At 35.9% G+C, this 16,024-nt stretch overlaps 1 protein-coding gene across 9 annotated transcripts in view; it reads left to right on the top strand.

The window, feature by feature from the left end:
• The window catches only part of RGS7 (regulator of G protein signaling 7), a 516,651-nt gene that overhangs the window by 426,455 nt on the left and 74,172 nt on the right, over nucleotides 1-16,024 (top strand). For all 9 annotated transcript variants that reach the window (XM_058701251.1, XM_058701254.1, XM_058701250.1 and 6 more), the window contains 3 exons: nucleotides 3,545-3,609; nucleotides 4,458-4,534; nucleotides 4,641-4,722. In XM_058701251.1, the coding sequence (XP_058557234.1) occupies nucleotides 3,545-3,609; nucleotides 4,458-4,534; nucleotides 4,641-4,722 (224 nt within the window). The remainder of the gene's footprint in view (nucleotides 1-3,544; nucleotides 3,610-4,457; nucleotides 4,535-4,640; nucleotides 4,723-16,024) is intronic.

A 16,024-nucleotide genomic window follows, 5' to 3' on the forward strand; every position in this document is an offset into this window, starting at 1 on the left:
GGAGTTTGGTGAGTTCTTTATAGATTTTAGATACTAGCCCTTTATCCATTATGTCATTTGCAAATATCTTTTCCCATTCTGTTGGTTGCCTTTTAGTTTTGTTCATTGTTTCCTTTGCAGTGCAAAAACTTTTTATTTTGATGAGGTCCCAATAGTTCATTTTTGCTTTTAATTCCCTTGCCTTTGGAGATGTGTCGAGTAAGAAATTGCTGCGGCTGAGGTCAGAGAGGGTTTTTCCTGCTTTCTCCTCTAGGGTTTTGATGGTTTCCTGCCTCACATTCAAGTCCTTCCTCCATTTTGAGTTTATTTTTTGTGAATGGTGTAAGAAAGTGGTCTAGTTTCATTCTTCTGCATATTGCTGTCCAGTTCTCCCAGCACCATTTGTTAAAGAGACTGTCTTTTTTCCATTGGGTACTTTCTTGCTTTGTCAAAGATTAGTCGGCCATACATTTGTGGGTCCCATTCTGGGTTCTCTATTCTATTCCATTGGTCTATGTGTCTGTTTTTGTGCCAATCACATACTGTTTTGATGATTACAGCTTTGCAGTAGAGGCTAAAGTCTGGGATTGTGATGCCTCCTGCTTTGGTTTTCTTCTTCAATATTACTTGGGCTATTCAGGGCCTTTTGTGGTTCCATACAAATTTTAGGATTCTTTGTTGTAGCTTTGAGAAGAATGCGGGTGCAAATTTGATTGGGATTGCATTGAACATGTAGATTGCTTTGGGTAGTATTGACGTTTTAACAATATTTATTCTTCCAATCCATGAGCATGGAATGTTTTTCCATTTCTTTGTATCTTCTTCAATTTCCTTCATGAGCTTTCTATAGTTTTCAGTATATAGATCTTTTACATCTTTGGTTAGGTTTATTCCTAGGTATTTTATGGTTCTTGGTGCATTTGTGAAGGAGATCTGTTTCTTTATTTCCCTTTCTGTTGCTTCATTATTGGTGTATAAAAATGCACCCAGTTTGTGTACATTAATTGTACCCTGCGACTATGCTGAATTCAAGTATCAGTTCTAGCAGACTTTTGGTGGAGTCTTTCGGGTTTTCCGTGTATAATATCATGTCGTCTGCAAAAAGTGAAAGTTTGACTTCATCTTTGCCAATTTTGATGCTTTTGATTTCCTTTTGTTGCCTGATTACTGATTCTAGGACTTCCAGCACTATGTGAAACAACAGTGGTGAGAGTGGACATCCCTGTCGTGTTCCTGATTGCAGGGAGAAAGCTTTCAGTTTTCCCCATTGAGGATGGTATTAGCTATGAGCTTTTCATAAATGGCTTCTATGATGTTTAAGTATGTTCCTTCTATCCTGACCTTCTTGAGGGTTTTCATCAAGAAAGGATGCTGTATTTTGTCAAATACTTTTTCTGCATCTATTGACAGGATCATATGGTTCATATCTTTTATTAATGTGGTGTATCACATTGATTGATTTGCAAATATTGAACCAGCCCTGCAGCCCAGGAGTGAATCCCACTGGATCATGGTGAATAATTCTTTTTATATGCTGTTGAATTCGATTCACTAGTGTCTTGTTGAGAATTTTTGCATCCATATTCATCAGGGATATTGGCCTTCTTTTTTTTTTTTTTTTTTTTTTTTTTGGTTGGGTTTCTGTCTGCTTAGGGAATCAAAGTAATGCTGACTTCATAGAATGATTCTGGAAGTTTTCCTTCCATTTCTATTTTTTGAAACAGCTTGAGAAGGATAGGTATTAACTCTTCTTTAAATGTCTGGTAGAAATCCCCAAGGAAGCCATCTGGTCCAGGTCTCTTATTTGTTGGGAGATTTTTGATGACTGATTCAACTTCTTCATTAGTTATGGGTTTGTTCAAATTTTCTATTTCTTCCTGTTTGACTTTTGGTAGTGTGTGGTTGTTTAGGAATTTGTCCATTTCATCCAGGTTGTCCAGTTTTTTGGTATATAATTTTTCATAGTATTCCTTGATAATTGCTTGTATTTATGAGGGATTGGTTGTAATAAATCCATTTTCATTTGTGATTTTATCTTTTTGGGTCCTTTCCCTTTTCTTTTTGAGAAACCTGGCTAGAGGTTTATCAATTTTGTTTAGTTTTTCAAAAAACCAACTCTTTGCTTTATTGATCTGTTTTTCTGTTTGTTTGTTTTTGGATTCTATATTGTTTATTTCTGCTCTGATCTTTATTTCTCTTCTTCTGCTGGGTTTGGGGTTTCTTTGCCCTTCTGCTTCTAGTTCCTTTAGGAGTGCTGTTAGATTTTGTATTGGGGATTTTTCTTGTTTCTTGAGATAGGCCTGGATTGCAATGTATTTTCCTCTTAGGACTGCCTTTGCTGCATCCCAGAGGGTTTGGATTGTTGTATTTTCATTTGTTTCCATATGTCTTTTAATTTCTTCTCTACTTGTCTGGTTGACCCATTAGTTCTTTAGTGGGATGTTCTTTAACCTCCATGCTTTTGGAGGTTTTCCAGACTTTTTCCTGTGGTTGATTTCAATTTTCATAGCATTGTGATCTGTAAGTGTGCATGGTATGATCTCAGTTCTTTTATATTTATTGAGGACTGTTTTGTGACCCAGTACATGATCTATCTTGGAGAATGTTCCATATGCACTCGAGAAGAAAGTGTATTCTGCTGCTTTGGGATGTAGAGTTCTAAATATATCTGTCAAGTCCATCTAGTCCAATGTATCATTCAGGGCCATTGTTTCTTTACCGATTCTCTGTCTAGATGATCTATCCATTGTTGTAAGTGGATTACTAAAGTCCCTGCAATTATCACATTCTTATGGATAAGATTGCTTGTGTTTGTGTTTGTTTTAAATATTGGGGTGCTTCCGAATTCGGTGCATAGACATTTATAATTGTTAGCACTTCCTGATGGATAGACCCTGTAATTATTATATAACGCCCTTCTTCAACTCTTGTTACAACCTTTAATTTAAAGTCTAGTTTTTCTGATATAAGTATGGCTATTCAAGCTTTCTTTTGACTTCCAGGAGCATAATATATTGTTCTCCATCCCCTCACTTTCAATCTGAAAGTGTCCTCAGGTCTAAAATGAGTCTCTTTTAGACAGCAAATAGATGGGTCTTGTTTTTTATCCATTCTGATACCCTATGTCTTTTGAATGAATTTAAATTTTTTTATGTTTATTATTTATTTTTGAGAGAGAAACAGAGTGTGAGCAGGGGAGGGGCAGAGAAAGAGGGAGACGCAGATCCAAAGCAGGCTCCAGACTCTGAGCTGTCAGCACAGAGCCCAACATGGGGCTTGAACCCACGAACCATGACACCATGACCTGAGTTGAAGTCGGACACTTAACCAACTGAGCCACTCCCCATGAACATCTTTTTTCTTATAAATACCATTATGTTTGAATTTCAGTAAAAATATCATACCTTCTTTATTTTTGTCAAAAAAATAAATCATTGAAAATGATGAGTGGGAAAAAATGGCAAAGACCGAGATGTCTTGATTTATAACACTATCTTTTATTTTCAGTAAGTGCCTTCATGTTAACAAGCAGGGAAGATGTAATTAATTTTTTTTTTCCTTCTAGCGGTTTATCTCTGCAAGAGAACAATGCAAAACAAGGCAAGGCTGGAACTAGCTGACTATGAAGCTGTAAGTACTAAGGACTTTCTGGCAAAGAATGTCATAAAATGAACAGGAATAAGGCCTATGGTCATTTCTGGGAATTCTGTTGACTTTCTTCTACATGCGTGGATTTTAAGGACCAGATTCCCAGGGATCGAGCATCATAATGGCCCAAATCCCTGACTTGCTTGCTTCCTTGGAGACGGTGAACTACACACACAAATTCATGGGAGAAGGGAGGAGTATGTCTTACTTGCTAAACTCAAGTGTGAAAATGTGAGATGTGTCCTGCATATAGTAAAGACATCCAAACTTAGAGAAGCAAAGAACATTCACTTTGGGTAAATGGTTTTTGCAGAACCTTCAGGTTGGTCACTATCAATCAGCAGGTAAAATTAATCTGATGTAATTTGTTCTGACAATTGCTATGTTGTGATTTACTGACTTTGAAGCACTGACTAGAAATGGTAGTAGTCTTCTGAGGGTTTACATTCTTGTCAGGAACTGGATGGATTGACTGAATCAATAGTAAAAATGCATTGCTTTTCTGTTCCTCACTAAAATGGGCACAGAAAACTCCAATAGGTTAGTACTGAGCACTTTTTATATACAAAGTAATTTTAGTATTTTAGATGTTTACTTGTATTCTCTCAAGTCAATTATTCATAAACATTAATATGTGTGATAGGTTTCCCTGTTTCCTCTGTTAATATGAGGATGAGTTATATTCAGTGAGCATGACTCATCATTTAGAACTGGAGTACACTTACTACTTTAGAGACTATATTTTCTTGACAAATTCATACGGTAGATAAATGAGAAGGGAGTAGTGATCATGAGCACCAGAAAGTCTTCACCGGTGGTGTATTTTTCAGGAGAGCCTGGCCAGGCTGCAGAGAGCATTTGCCCGGAAGTGGGAGTTCATTTTCATGCAAGCAGAAGCACAAGCAAAGTGAGTCCTTGTGAGTCTTTTGGAAAATTTGTTCAAGTTGCGGCCTTTTGTCCAGAGAGGTGCTACAATTAATATCACTTATTATCCATTGTTACCATGTTGACAGAGTGGACAAGAAGAGAGACAAGATTGAAAGGAAGATCCTCGATAGCCAAGAGAGAGCATTCTGGGATGTTCATAGACCTGTGGTAAGCATGAGTGCACACGTTATCTCCAGTTCATAATCTGAGCCTTTGGAAAGTGAAGGATGCCTGAGAAAGTGAGGGAAGAATGAGGTAACCCCATCACTCTTCCACAAATCTTGATGATTTCATTAAGGGAAGATTGCCACTCTCGTGTAAGATGACCAGAATTCAGTAGTGTCACGCTTAATTTATAAAGTTGTGCATTTTCCCAATATGACATCACTCTTGGAATTTGAGGTACCTGATACTTTTATACCCTTGAAAGAAAAAAGACTTCAACAAAGCAGTCTTACATAAGCTGTGTGACCGACCCAGAGTGACAAATAATGAATGTCCTTGATTAATGCCAGAAAACTCTGTAAGGAATTCAACACTGGTTATGGGCATTCACAAGAAAACATGTCTGATCTCATATATTTCTTTATATTTTAATAGTATGTCTTTGTTTTCTATATATTTCTTTAAACACAAGCAGGCAAGACATTAGAGAATAATATTTCTGGAAGTATTATTAGAATAAATATCAGGATCACAGCATGAGACAAATCAAGATTGATGAGAATATTTTAAAATTTTCCTCTCAGCTTCCTTCAGGATCAGACCAAAATAGATCTGCTTTCCAAAGATTTACATATATATATATATATATATATATATATATATATATATATATATGTATATATATATACGTATATATATATATATATTTCAATTTCAGATAACAATGCAATTGTTAAATTCTATATTGAATTTTTCTCTCTTTGAATTTCTAGAAGATTAGAATTGAGAATTAACTGGCTTCTTTGCTCAATATTCAGTTTGAGTTTTGTTACTCATGGTGAAAAAGGATTATAAGGTTACATGCATAAGAATGGAAAGAATATGAAGTAAGATTTTGCTTGCTTATTTGTTTGGTTTAAGCTGTCTTTGGAAACCAGTCAATACATTATGTTTCTGTGTTTATCCACTTTATGCCCCTGGACATCTGGTGGCCCATCACTAGCCTTGTTCAGCTTTCATGGCCTGCATCCTCCTGTGAACTCAAGAGGGTTGCTCATGAGGACTTATTCCATGGTCCTTGGCCCTCTGTGTGGCCGTGTTGGAGACAGAATTTGTACACAGTTGTTTCTGCTCTGTCTAGTGTGAGTCATGCTTCAGTCCTCTGTGTCTCCCTGCAGCAAGGAACACATATGAATGCTTTCCCAGGGGTCCCCTGCTGCACCCCTTACTAGGCTTCCAATTAGAAAATCATCCTAAGGAGCACCCAGAGGGAGAAACCACCCTGAATATATATAATTCATTTCCTTTATTCAACGTGTAGGTGCTGATGACAGCAGTTGCAAATGTTGAGGAAGCTAATCTGTGGGATCTCTCTCTTAGTATCATTCCTACACTTTTCATTTTATTTAGGCTATTATTTTCGAACTTGAAATCTATCTCTTAGGTTTAGGCAATAGGAGAATTATAACATGACCTTCCTTGGTGTTTATCAACTAATATGTCTGGAATGATCTGATTGTGTTGACTCTTCTCTTCAAAGGGATTATTCTCTATTCACCTCTAAAACTTACTTTTTGAAACGTCTGAAGGATAGCCTTTGTCCCCAACTTTTTTAGGTAAATGGATCAGTCCTGTAGACACATGCCAACACAATGACTAATCACTTTTTCCTTCAAAAGCCATATCTGAACCCCATGAAACACAGAATACCACAGCATGCCACCCTTCCTACAATGTGCAGCATCATGTAAGAATACTACTTACTGGGGCGCCTGGGTGGCTCAGTCGGTTAAGCATCCGACTTCCGCTCAGGTCACGATCTCACGGTCCGCGAGTTCGAGCCCCGCGTCGGGCTCTGGGCTGATGGCTCAGAGCCTGGAGCCTGCTTCTGATTCTGTGTCTCCTTCTCTCTCTGCCTCTCCCCCGTTCATGCTCTGTCTCTCTCTGTCTCAAAAATAAATAAACATTAAAAAAAAAAATTAAAAAAAAAAAAAAAAAGAATACTACTTACTCTGTATCAACATGTGCCAGGCATTGTACTGCATGAAATGTTGATGAAAACATAGTCCTTGATTCCTAAAATTCACATCCAGTGGAAGCATTTTATGAACATAGTCACGAACCCTTTAAGACAGGCATGACTGCACATTTGTTTTCTGTGGGGAAAATACAGATGGTCATGGGATTTATATGACTTGCCCATGTACACAAGGCTGGTAGTGGCCTGAACCAACTATTTTCTACTCCATAGTCTGATTCACAAAGGAAGGGGAGCAACAGGGGAGCAGAGTGGCTCCAGTCAAAGAAAGCAGCTGCAGCAAGAGTGAGATGCTCACTGCATGCCTCCATTCTGAAAAAAAGAGGGGATAAAAAGTTAGCAATATTGCATGTGTGATATGGCTATATTTATAGGTGTCTTGTTATAGGAATATTTTACTAGTATATTTTACTTCTGGTTTTTGAATATTCTTTTTTCATTCATTTTACTGTTTTCAAGAGCCCAAAGTTAAAGCCATCTTTAAAACACTGTAGGCCACACATCCCTGATCTAGGGGCACCCAGCTACCATGTAGGGAACACCGTGGTCAGGTGTTGTTATACAATATGAAATGTAAAGGGCCAGTTCCAGTAGTGTTTCTCCAGTAAGTACTATCTCCTATATTCATATAGAATAATCTTGTGTAACTTATTACTATTTCAAGAACAATCTAAAATTTTTATAAATATATTGATAAATCTAGTTCACATAAATTACTAGTACATTAAAAAGATCACAAAGAATGCCCTTGTTTTTATTTTGGTTTCAAAAAGACTAATTATAAAAATATTAACTGACCACTATAAGTCTTAAAAGTCTAGAGATCGATATTCCCATTAGAATAAAAAAAAAATTCTACTCAAATTTCACTGGTTTATAATACAACCTAATTGAAAGACCTTTAAGTCACATAATTACATTTTCCTGGATTGATTTTAGCTTCATCAATATAGAAAATATCTCTGTTTTCAAAAACCAGAAATGGAGTTATTTTAATAGCATTATTTGTTGTTGTTTTTTTTTTCATTTTGTCTTTTCTTGTAAAATCCTACCATTAAACATTCAATAAAAAATATAACAGAGAACAGTTAATCCTCATGAAGATTTTATTAATTCAAGTATCTGCCACATTGCATTGTTTGGTTTGCTTTGATTTGATCTGGTTTTACTCTGGCATTTACTTAATCAAAAATGGGTTGGAAGCCAGTAGCTAGAAATGTAGTGGAGAAAGGGAAATCTCAGCAGCTCAGAGTTTAAAGTATACTTTAAAAATTAATTTAAAATATTATATTACATAAATTTCTACTTGAAGAATATATAGAAAATATATGTAATATGATTTTACTTTTTAAAAAACCGTGAGGCCTCTTAACATATAATCTTTCTATTGCACTTAATACCATTATGAAATAAATTTAGCTTCTCTGAGCATGCTTATATTTACTCCAGAAAAGTAAAGTCATTAACCCCAAGAAGGACTCTTCAGTTTTCAGGGATTCCACATAGAATTGTCAAAAACTAACTACTCAAGAATATAATTGGAGAAATACACTAAATTGTAGTAAATGTCAAATAATTTGGGATTTATGTTAATTTTTGTATTTAATGTTTCAACATTTTAATGAAGCCCTTTCAAGGGCCAACATATTCTTAGTCTGTATTAATAGAATTTTAGGAACTAATTCAATTGAAGTAAAAATTACCCTTGTCACAGTGCTGAGGAACTCAATTTTAGAGTTTTGTGCCTAGTTCTAGAAACCATACTTTAAAAAAAAATGTGGCTGAGCTCTAGTTGAGGTGAATGTTAAAGGGGCAAAGTCAAAAATGAGAAAAAAATAATTGTGGGGCACCTGGGTAGCTCAGTCGGTTAAGCGTCCGACTTCAGCTTGGGTCATGATCTTACAATCCGTGAGTTCAAGCCCCGCATCAGGCTCTGTGCTGACAGCTCAGAACCTGGAGTCTGCTTTGGATTCTGTGTCTCCCTCTCTCTCTGCCCCTCCCCTGCTCATGCTCTGTCTCTCTCTGTCTCAAAAATAAATAAAAACATTAATTTTTTTTAAATAAAGAAAAAAAGAAAAATTAATTGTGAAATTATTAGAGAGATTAGTGGCCTTAAGGATAAGAAAACCCAAGAAAGTTGTCTTCATATTTTGGAAATTTGATTAGGTGGAGTTGGAATGAGGCTTATTCTTTTACCCCATTTGGATTCTGTATGACCAATGTGGAAACAACTGGAAAATAAAATCTCAATGTAAAAACTTCATTAATACTTAACTAAATATCATTGCCAACCTTAAATGATAGGAATGATTAATTCAAGTGTACTTTGAAATTCATTCGCCAGAAATATGGTGGAGAAAAGGCAATTTTCTCCTTTTCTCCTTTGTATAGTGAGATTAGTAATTTTTAGTGGTCCTTCCAGCATGAAGTATCAGGAGTTAGTTCAACTTGGGGCACCTTGGGGCTCAGTCATTTAGGCATCCCATTCTTGTTTTTGGCTCAGGTCGTGAGCTCATGGTTCATGAGTTCAAGTCTCACATTGGTTCCACACTGAGAGTGCTTGGGATTTCTTTCTCTCCTTCCCTCTCTGCATCCTTCCCCCCTCCCCCCATCTCCAAACAAACAAACAAACAAACAAACAGAAAAGAATTAGATCAACTTCTTTGCTTCCCAAATCTGTTAGTTTGGGATTGATTCATGCCATGTACTTCAAAAAAGGCTTACAGAATAAAAATACTTAAGTACAGAAAACGGAAATGTATTTCATTAAAAGTTCAAAATAAAAATAATAATCTTAATTCTTCCTGATTTTAAATTGAACAAATCTTCATCACAAAATAGTGAAAATAGTTATTATTTACCTATAGCTTCTACATGCAATGGCTTATTCTTACATATATTACCATTTATAAATTAATTTTTCCATTTACAGAGGTATAATTGACACATACTATAGAATAAGCTTAAGATATACAACATAATCATTTGATATATGTGTATGTAGCAAAATGATTACCACATCCATCACCTCACATAGTTACAATTTTGTGTGTGTGATGAGAACTTTTAACATTTACTTTCTCAGCACTTTTTAAAATATACATATTTAACTATAGTCACCATGCTGACATTATATTCCTGGGACTTATTTATCTTATACTGGAAATTTCTACCTCTTGACCACTTTTACCCATTTCCTTCATACACACACTCCATGCCTCTGGCAACCACTAATCTGTTCTCTGTGTCAATGCATCTGTTATATTTTTTTAGATTCTACATATAAGTGATCATACAGGATTTGTCTTTCTCCATTACTTGTTTCACTTGGCATAATGTCCTCAAGTTTCATCCATGTTGTCATAAGTGGCAGGATTTCCTTCTTTTTACGGCTGAATAATATTTCAGTGTGTGTGTATGTGTGTGTAACACATGCCACATTTTCTTTATTCATTCATGTGTTGATCAACACTTAGGTTATTTCCATATCTTCCTATTATAAATAATGCTACAATGAACACGGGGATGCAGACAGTAATTTCAGGATAGTAATTTCTTTTCATTTAGAAATACATCAGAAGTGACGTTGGTAGATCATATGGTAGTTCTATTTTTAATTTTATGAGGAACCTCCATAGTGTTTTCCACAGTGGCTGCACCAGTTTGCATTCCCACCAACAGTGCATGAGGATTCCTTTTCTGCACATCCTCTCTAGCACTTTTTCTCTCCTGTGTTTTTGATAATAACCTTTCTAATAGATAGGAGGTGATATGTCATTGTGATTTTTATTTGCATTTCCCATATGATTAGTGATGTTGAGCATCTTTTCATGTATCTGTTAGTCATTAGGCATCTTTGGAAAAAAACATGTCTATTCAGATCCTCTCCTAATTTTAAATTGAATTTATTGTTTTGTTATTGAGTTGTATGAGTTCTTTCTATATTTTGGATATTAACTTCTCATCCAGTATATGGCCTGCAAATATTTTCTCCCATTCTATAGATTGTCTTTCATTTGTTGAATGTTTATTTTGATGTGCAGAAGTTTTTTAATTTGATGTAGTCCCACTTGTTGATTTTCTGTTTTGCTGCTTGTGTTTTAGGTATCATAACCAAAAAATCATTGCTAAGACCCATGGAAGGAGTTTTCCCCTATTTTTTTTAATGTTAATATATTTTTGAGAGAGAGAAACAGATAGTGCAAGCTGGGGAGGGGCAGAGAGAGAAGGAGACACAGAATCTGAAGGAGGGTCCAGGTTCTGAGCCGTCAGCGTAGAGCTCGAGATCATGACCTGAGTAAAGTTGATACCCTAAACAATTGAGCCACCCAGGTGCCCCACCCCCTATATTTACTTCTAGAAGTTTTATGGTTTCAGGCCTTACATTTAAGCCTTTATCCATTTCAAGTTATTTTTTTAACATATTGTCCATTTTAAGTTAATTTTTGTGAATGGCTAAGATACCGGTCTAGTTTCATTCTTTTTCATGTGAATATCCATTTTCCCAGCACTATTTATTGAAGAAACTATCTTTCCTCCTTTGAGTATCTATTCTCCTTTGTCAAATATTAAGTTGATCATACATGCATGGGTTTATTTCTAGACTTGATTTTGTTCCATTGGTAGGTATGTCATGTTTTTAATTTCCATTGCATACTCTCTTGATTACTGTAGCTATGTAATATCATTTGATATTGGGGAGTGTAATGCCTCCAGATTTGTACTTATTTATCAGTATTACTTTGGGTATTTGGTGTCTTTTGTGCTCCATATGAATTTTAGGATTTTTTTTTCTATTTCCATAAAAATGCTATTGGAATGTTGATAGGAATTGCATTGAACCTACAGATAGCTTTAGGTAGTATGGACATTTTAGCAACATTAATTCTTCCAGGCCATGAGCACAGAATATCTTTCCATTTATTTGTGTATTCAGTGTACAGGCATTTTACCTCCTTGGTTAAATTCATGCCTAAGGATTTTATTGTGCTTGATGCTATTGTAAATAGTATCGTTTTCTTTATTTCTTTTTAAAATAATTCTTTGTTAGTGTATGGAAACAGTACTGATTTTGTATGTTGACTTTTATACTACAAATTTACTGAATTTGTTGATTAAATCTAACAGGTTTTTTTGGTAGACTCTTTAGGAGTTTTTATATATAATCATGTCATTTCCAAACAGAGGTAATTCTATTTCTTTTTCTCTGATTTGGATACCTTTTATTTATTTTTCTTGCCTGATTACTCTGGCTAGGACTTCTGGTCGCATATTAGCATTTTTAATGGTTTCATTGACACTAACTTCAGAATACTTGTCTTATATTTGTCAGACCATGGTCTTCGGAGCAAAGAGTGTGTCTTCAGTTGCTTCAATGTAGCATTTTGTAGGATACAACTTAATTTGAAATCTCAAACCAAGTAATTGAGAGATCGGGGAAATATGAAATATGCAAAGGATTTTTCTAAAAGTTAGGTGCAGATTTGGAATGCTGAGTTTGTTTTAGGGCATGCTGAGTATGACAACATAACATCCAGATGGAAATGTCTATAGTTGTAGATTTGTGACATAGTTTAAGGGATATTTTAGGGCCATCAAATTAATTTTGAAGCTCATTATGTTAAGGGTAACAATTGAGGCTCTGAGGCAGGAACTGTTTGTCTGTGGGAAGCAACAGAGTCAAAGAAAATTAGTAATTTATTTAGAAGTTTTATTTTCTTTCTTCTTCCTTATATATAGTCCCATAATTCCAGAAAATCTGTTTAAGCTCCCTATACATTTTTTCTTCAAATAAATCAGTATGAAGCAGTATTATGAAGCATGTGTGTGTGCATGTGTGTGTAAATTTATTAAAATGTGAAGTTTTGGGGTGCCTGGGTGGCTCAGTTGGTTAAGCATCCAACTCTTGATTTTGACTCAGTCCATGATCTCACGGTTGGTGGGATTGAGCCCTGCATCTGGTTCTGCACTGGCAGCACAGAGCCTGTTTGGAATTCTCTCTCCCCCCACCCCTCTCTCTGCCCCTCCTCTACTCACACATATATATTCACATGTTCTCACTCTCTCTCTTTCAAAATAAATAAACTTTTAAAAAATATGAAGTTTAAAGGTGTCTGGGGGAAGAGGTGGTAGATCTGCATAAGTCCCGTAAGATTCAGAGTTGCTAAGACCTATTTGGTTAGATTTTGGTGATTCTGCCTGAAGTCCAATAATAGAAAGGAGCAATGAGGTTCTTGAAATAAAATCATCATAGAGGAAATAAAGGAAGTCTAGTGGAGACTTTCACAATGGTGGTGGTGTTCTGGGTCCAACCAAACTTGTGCTCCACAACTGTGGATCCAGTTTACATCCTTTAAATTGACTTTTGTTTTGTTTTGTTTTGTTTGTTTTTTTTACATTTCTTCAGCTTTACTGAGGTATAACTGACAAAATTGTAAGATATTTTAAAATGTATAACATGGTGATTTGATATACGTATACATGGTGAAAGGATTCCCCCCACCAAGTTAATTAACACTGACTTTGAGGGTTAATCCAAAAAGCTGTAATTTAGGGAACATAGGCCCTTTTACTTCTGGGCATAGTCAGATGTGTGCCCTGAGAAGTGGAGTTGGCTATATATAGTGTGCCACCCTTCCTCTTCACCTTGAAAACCCACAGTTGCCTAGTTATACTTTGAAGACAGGACTAAAAAGAAATATTATTTGTACCACAAACTATAAAGTACAAGACTATAATTAAAAATATTCCTGCAGATATGCTATTGGAGACACCAACATGGCACATTTCCTTGGGAAAAGGGTAGGGAAACCTAGCATAAGGTCAAGGGACAGTTATCTTTTAAACTTTTATTAAAGTATAACATACATACAGAAAACTGCATAAAGCATAAGTATCAATGAATTTTCACAAACTGAACACAGCCATGTAACAAGCATCCAGTTTAAAAAATAACAAAAAACAAAACAACAACAAAAAAACATTACAAGGATCCCAGAGCCCCACTGGTGACCATTCCAGTCATTACTCTCTCTACCAGTAGTAACTTCCCATACAATGTAGATGTTTGCCTACTTTTAATCTTTATATAAATAATCAATTTATAGACACTATCAACATGCACTCTTTTGTATTAAGCATCTTCATATGAGTTTTTTATTCATATCATTGAAGGTAGTTGTACTTTGCTATCCTCAATATTTTATAACTTTCATTACATGGGAGAAGGAGACTTCATTATATGCTGATGATAAATTACCTTCCATATGATTAATACTCCACCATTTCATCCATAATTTTGATATTCAACTTATAATTTTCACTAACTCATTATATTCAACTTGAGTTCAACTTGAGTTCCTTCAGACTTATTTATCACTCAAAACCATCAATTAAATCTTTTTTGTGTTTAGGTTCAAAAGTGATACACACCACAAAAACAAAAGAGAAAAACAAGGTAAATGACACCATATTATATATAGCAAAAGAGTGAACTTGTATAATATAGAATATAATATAGAACTTGTAAATCAGTGAGAAAAAAATCAAAGAAACGTTTAAAATGCAATGAAAAATGCTTACTTTTTTTTACCTATCAAGTTTGCAAAGATTTTTTTTAATAGGAAATGTATTGTCAAACTGGTTCCCAGTGCACATCCCAAAAGGTGCCCTCCTCAATGCCCATCACCCACCCTCCCACCCCCCATCAACCCTCAGTTGGCTCTCAATTTTTAAGAGTCTCTTATGCTTTGGCTCTCTCCCTCTCTAACCTCTTTGCAAAGATTTTTTTTTAAAGGATAATACCACAACCATTTATTTTATATACAGTCTTACCATCTTAGGCCCAGAGGTAGTTATTTGGTTGTTGCAGAGGAGTAAGTGGATAGGTAAGTAGTTGGAAAAATGGATGGATAGATACACAGACTGTTACATAGACAGGCTGATGTGTGCATAGAGAAATCCCTGAAAAGGATAGATACACAAGTATCAACAGTAGTGTTCTCTGAATGTTGAAATTCTGTTTATTTTGTCTTCTCTCTCTCTCTCTCTCTCTCTCTCTGTCTCTCTTTCTGATTTGTATTAAAATTAGAAACTAATGGGTGTTTACATATATAGTTGTGGGTTCGGTTTCAGCTTTGTCCAGCAAAGCCAAGGACAGCAGAAAGTATTACTCAAGACTCCATGCAAGTCAAGAGAGGTGAGAGGGAGGCCAAGGGAAGTCTCCCTGAGCTGCTCTCAGGCTCCCGTATTTATTGAGCATACATTCAGGGAAACATTGCACAATGTCAGTATTGGCTATGTGCCAGTAAGAACGTATAGAAAGTGTACAGAAAAACAAGTTAAGACAGGATAAAATATTCCATGAGATAACATGGTCTAAGGAATTTATGAGTATAGGTAGGACCTAACCCCTAGATACACATTAACTAGATAAGCAAAGTGTGGCTGCTGTTTTCAGCAAGGCCAGAAAGCAGTGTTCTGCTTTGCAATGCATTTCCTATAATCTCCTAACCCAGGACATAGCTATTTGACTTCCAACATATAATAAGAAAAAACAATAATAGTTTTAAAAAGTGAATCAAGACTTTCAGTCCAGCATACAAAGACCTTGGAAGTTGTCACTTCCATTCTCATAACAGGAAAAAGCTGAAAATCAACAACCATTTTTAGATCCGTCAGGGAATGATGTCTCAGGGCAAACCAGTGTCAGTCCTCAAAACTGGAGAGGCAGACAGGCGGTTACAGGAGATCACAACTGACCAGGGAAAATCCCAGGAACAGAAACCTCTACAGGACCCAGTGCTGGGGTAAGAAATCTTGAGCTTTAATTGACAAATTGCTAGAGGCTCAGTGTAGACAAGCTTCACAATGACAACTCCAGGGGAGGCCAGTGTTAGGGGCAAGTCCCACACTTTTGTGAGTTTTACCTCCAGAATCTCTACTAGATTCAGACTAGATTCAAAGATCTGAGAAAACTCCCTTCCTGCTCTTCACAGAGGAAAGGGAAAAGAAACTATTTTTAAATATACCCAGAACATTCTCTTCTTTGTAAAAAGACTAGCCTTCAAGAGAAGCAATAGAGCCAGACTGACCAAGGTTTTACCAAAGCCTAACCAACTCAAGCCTCCCTCTAGTTTGAGAGAGGGGAAAATAACTTGTAAAGGTTACAGCCCAGGAGCCACAGGCTCCCTAGAAGACTAAGACCTAACCATACACTGTCCCTCACCCAGGTATAACCACCACATGAGTAGTGCTAAGTAACAACAG

This window comes from Neofelis nebulosa, chromosome 15, assembly GCF_028018385.1.
Source record: "Neofelis nebulosa isolate mNeoNeb1 chromosome 15, mNeoNeb1.pri, whole genome shotgun sequence".
NCBI classification, from domain to species: Eukaryota; Metazoa; Chordata; class Mammalia; order Carnivora; family Felidae; genus Neofelis; species Neofelis nebulosa.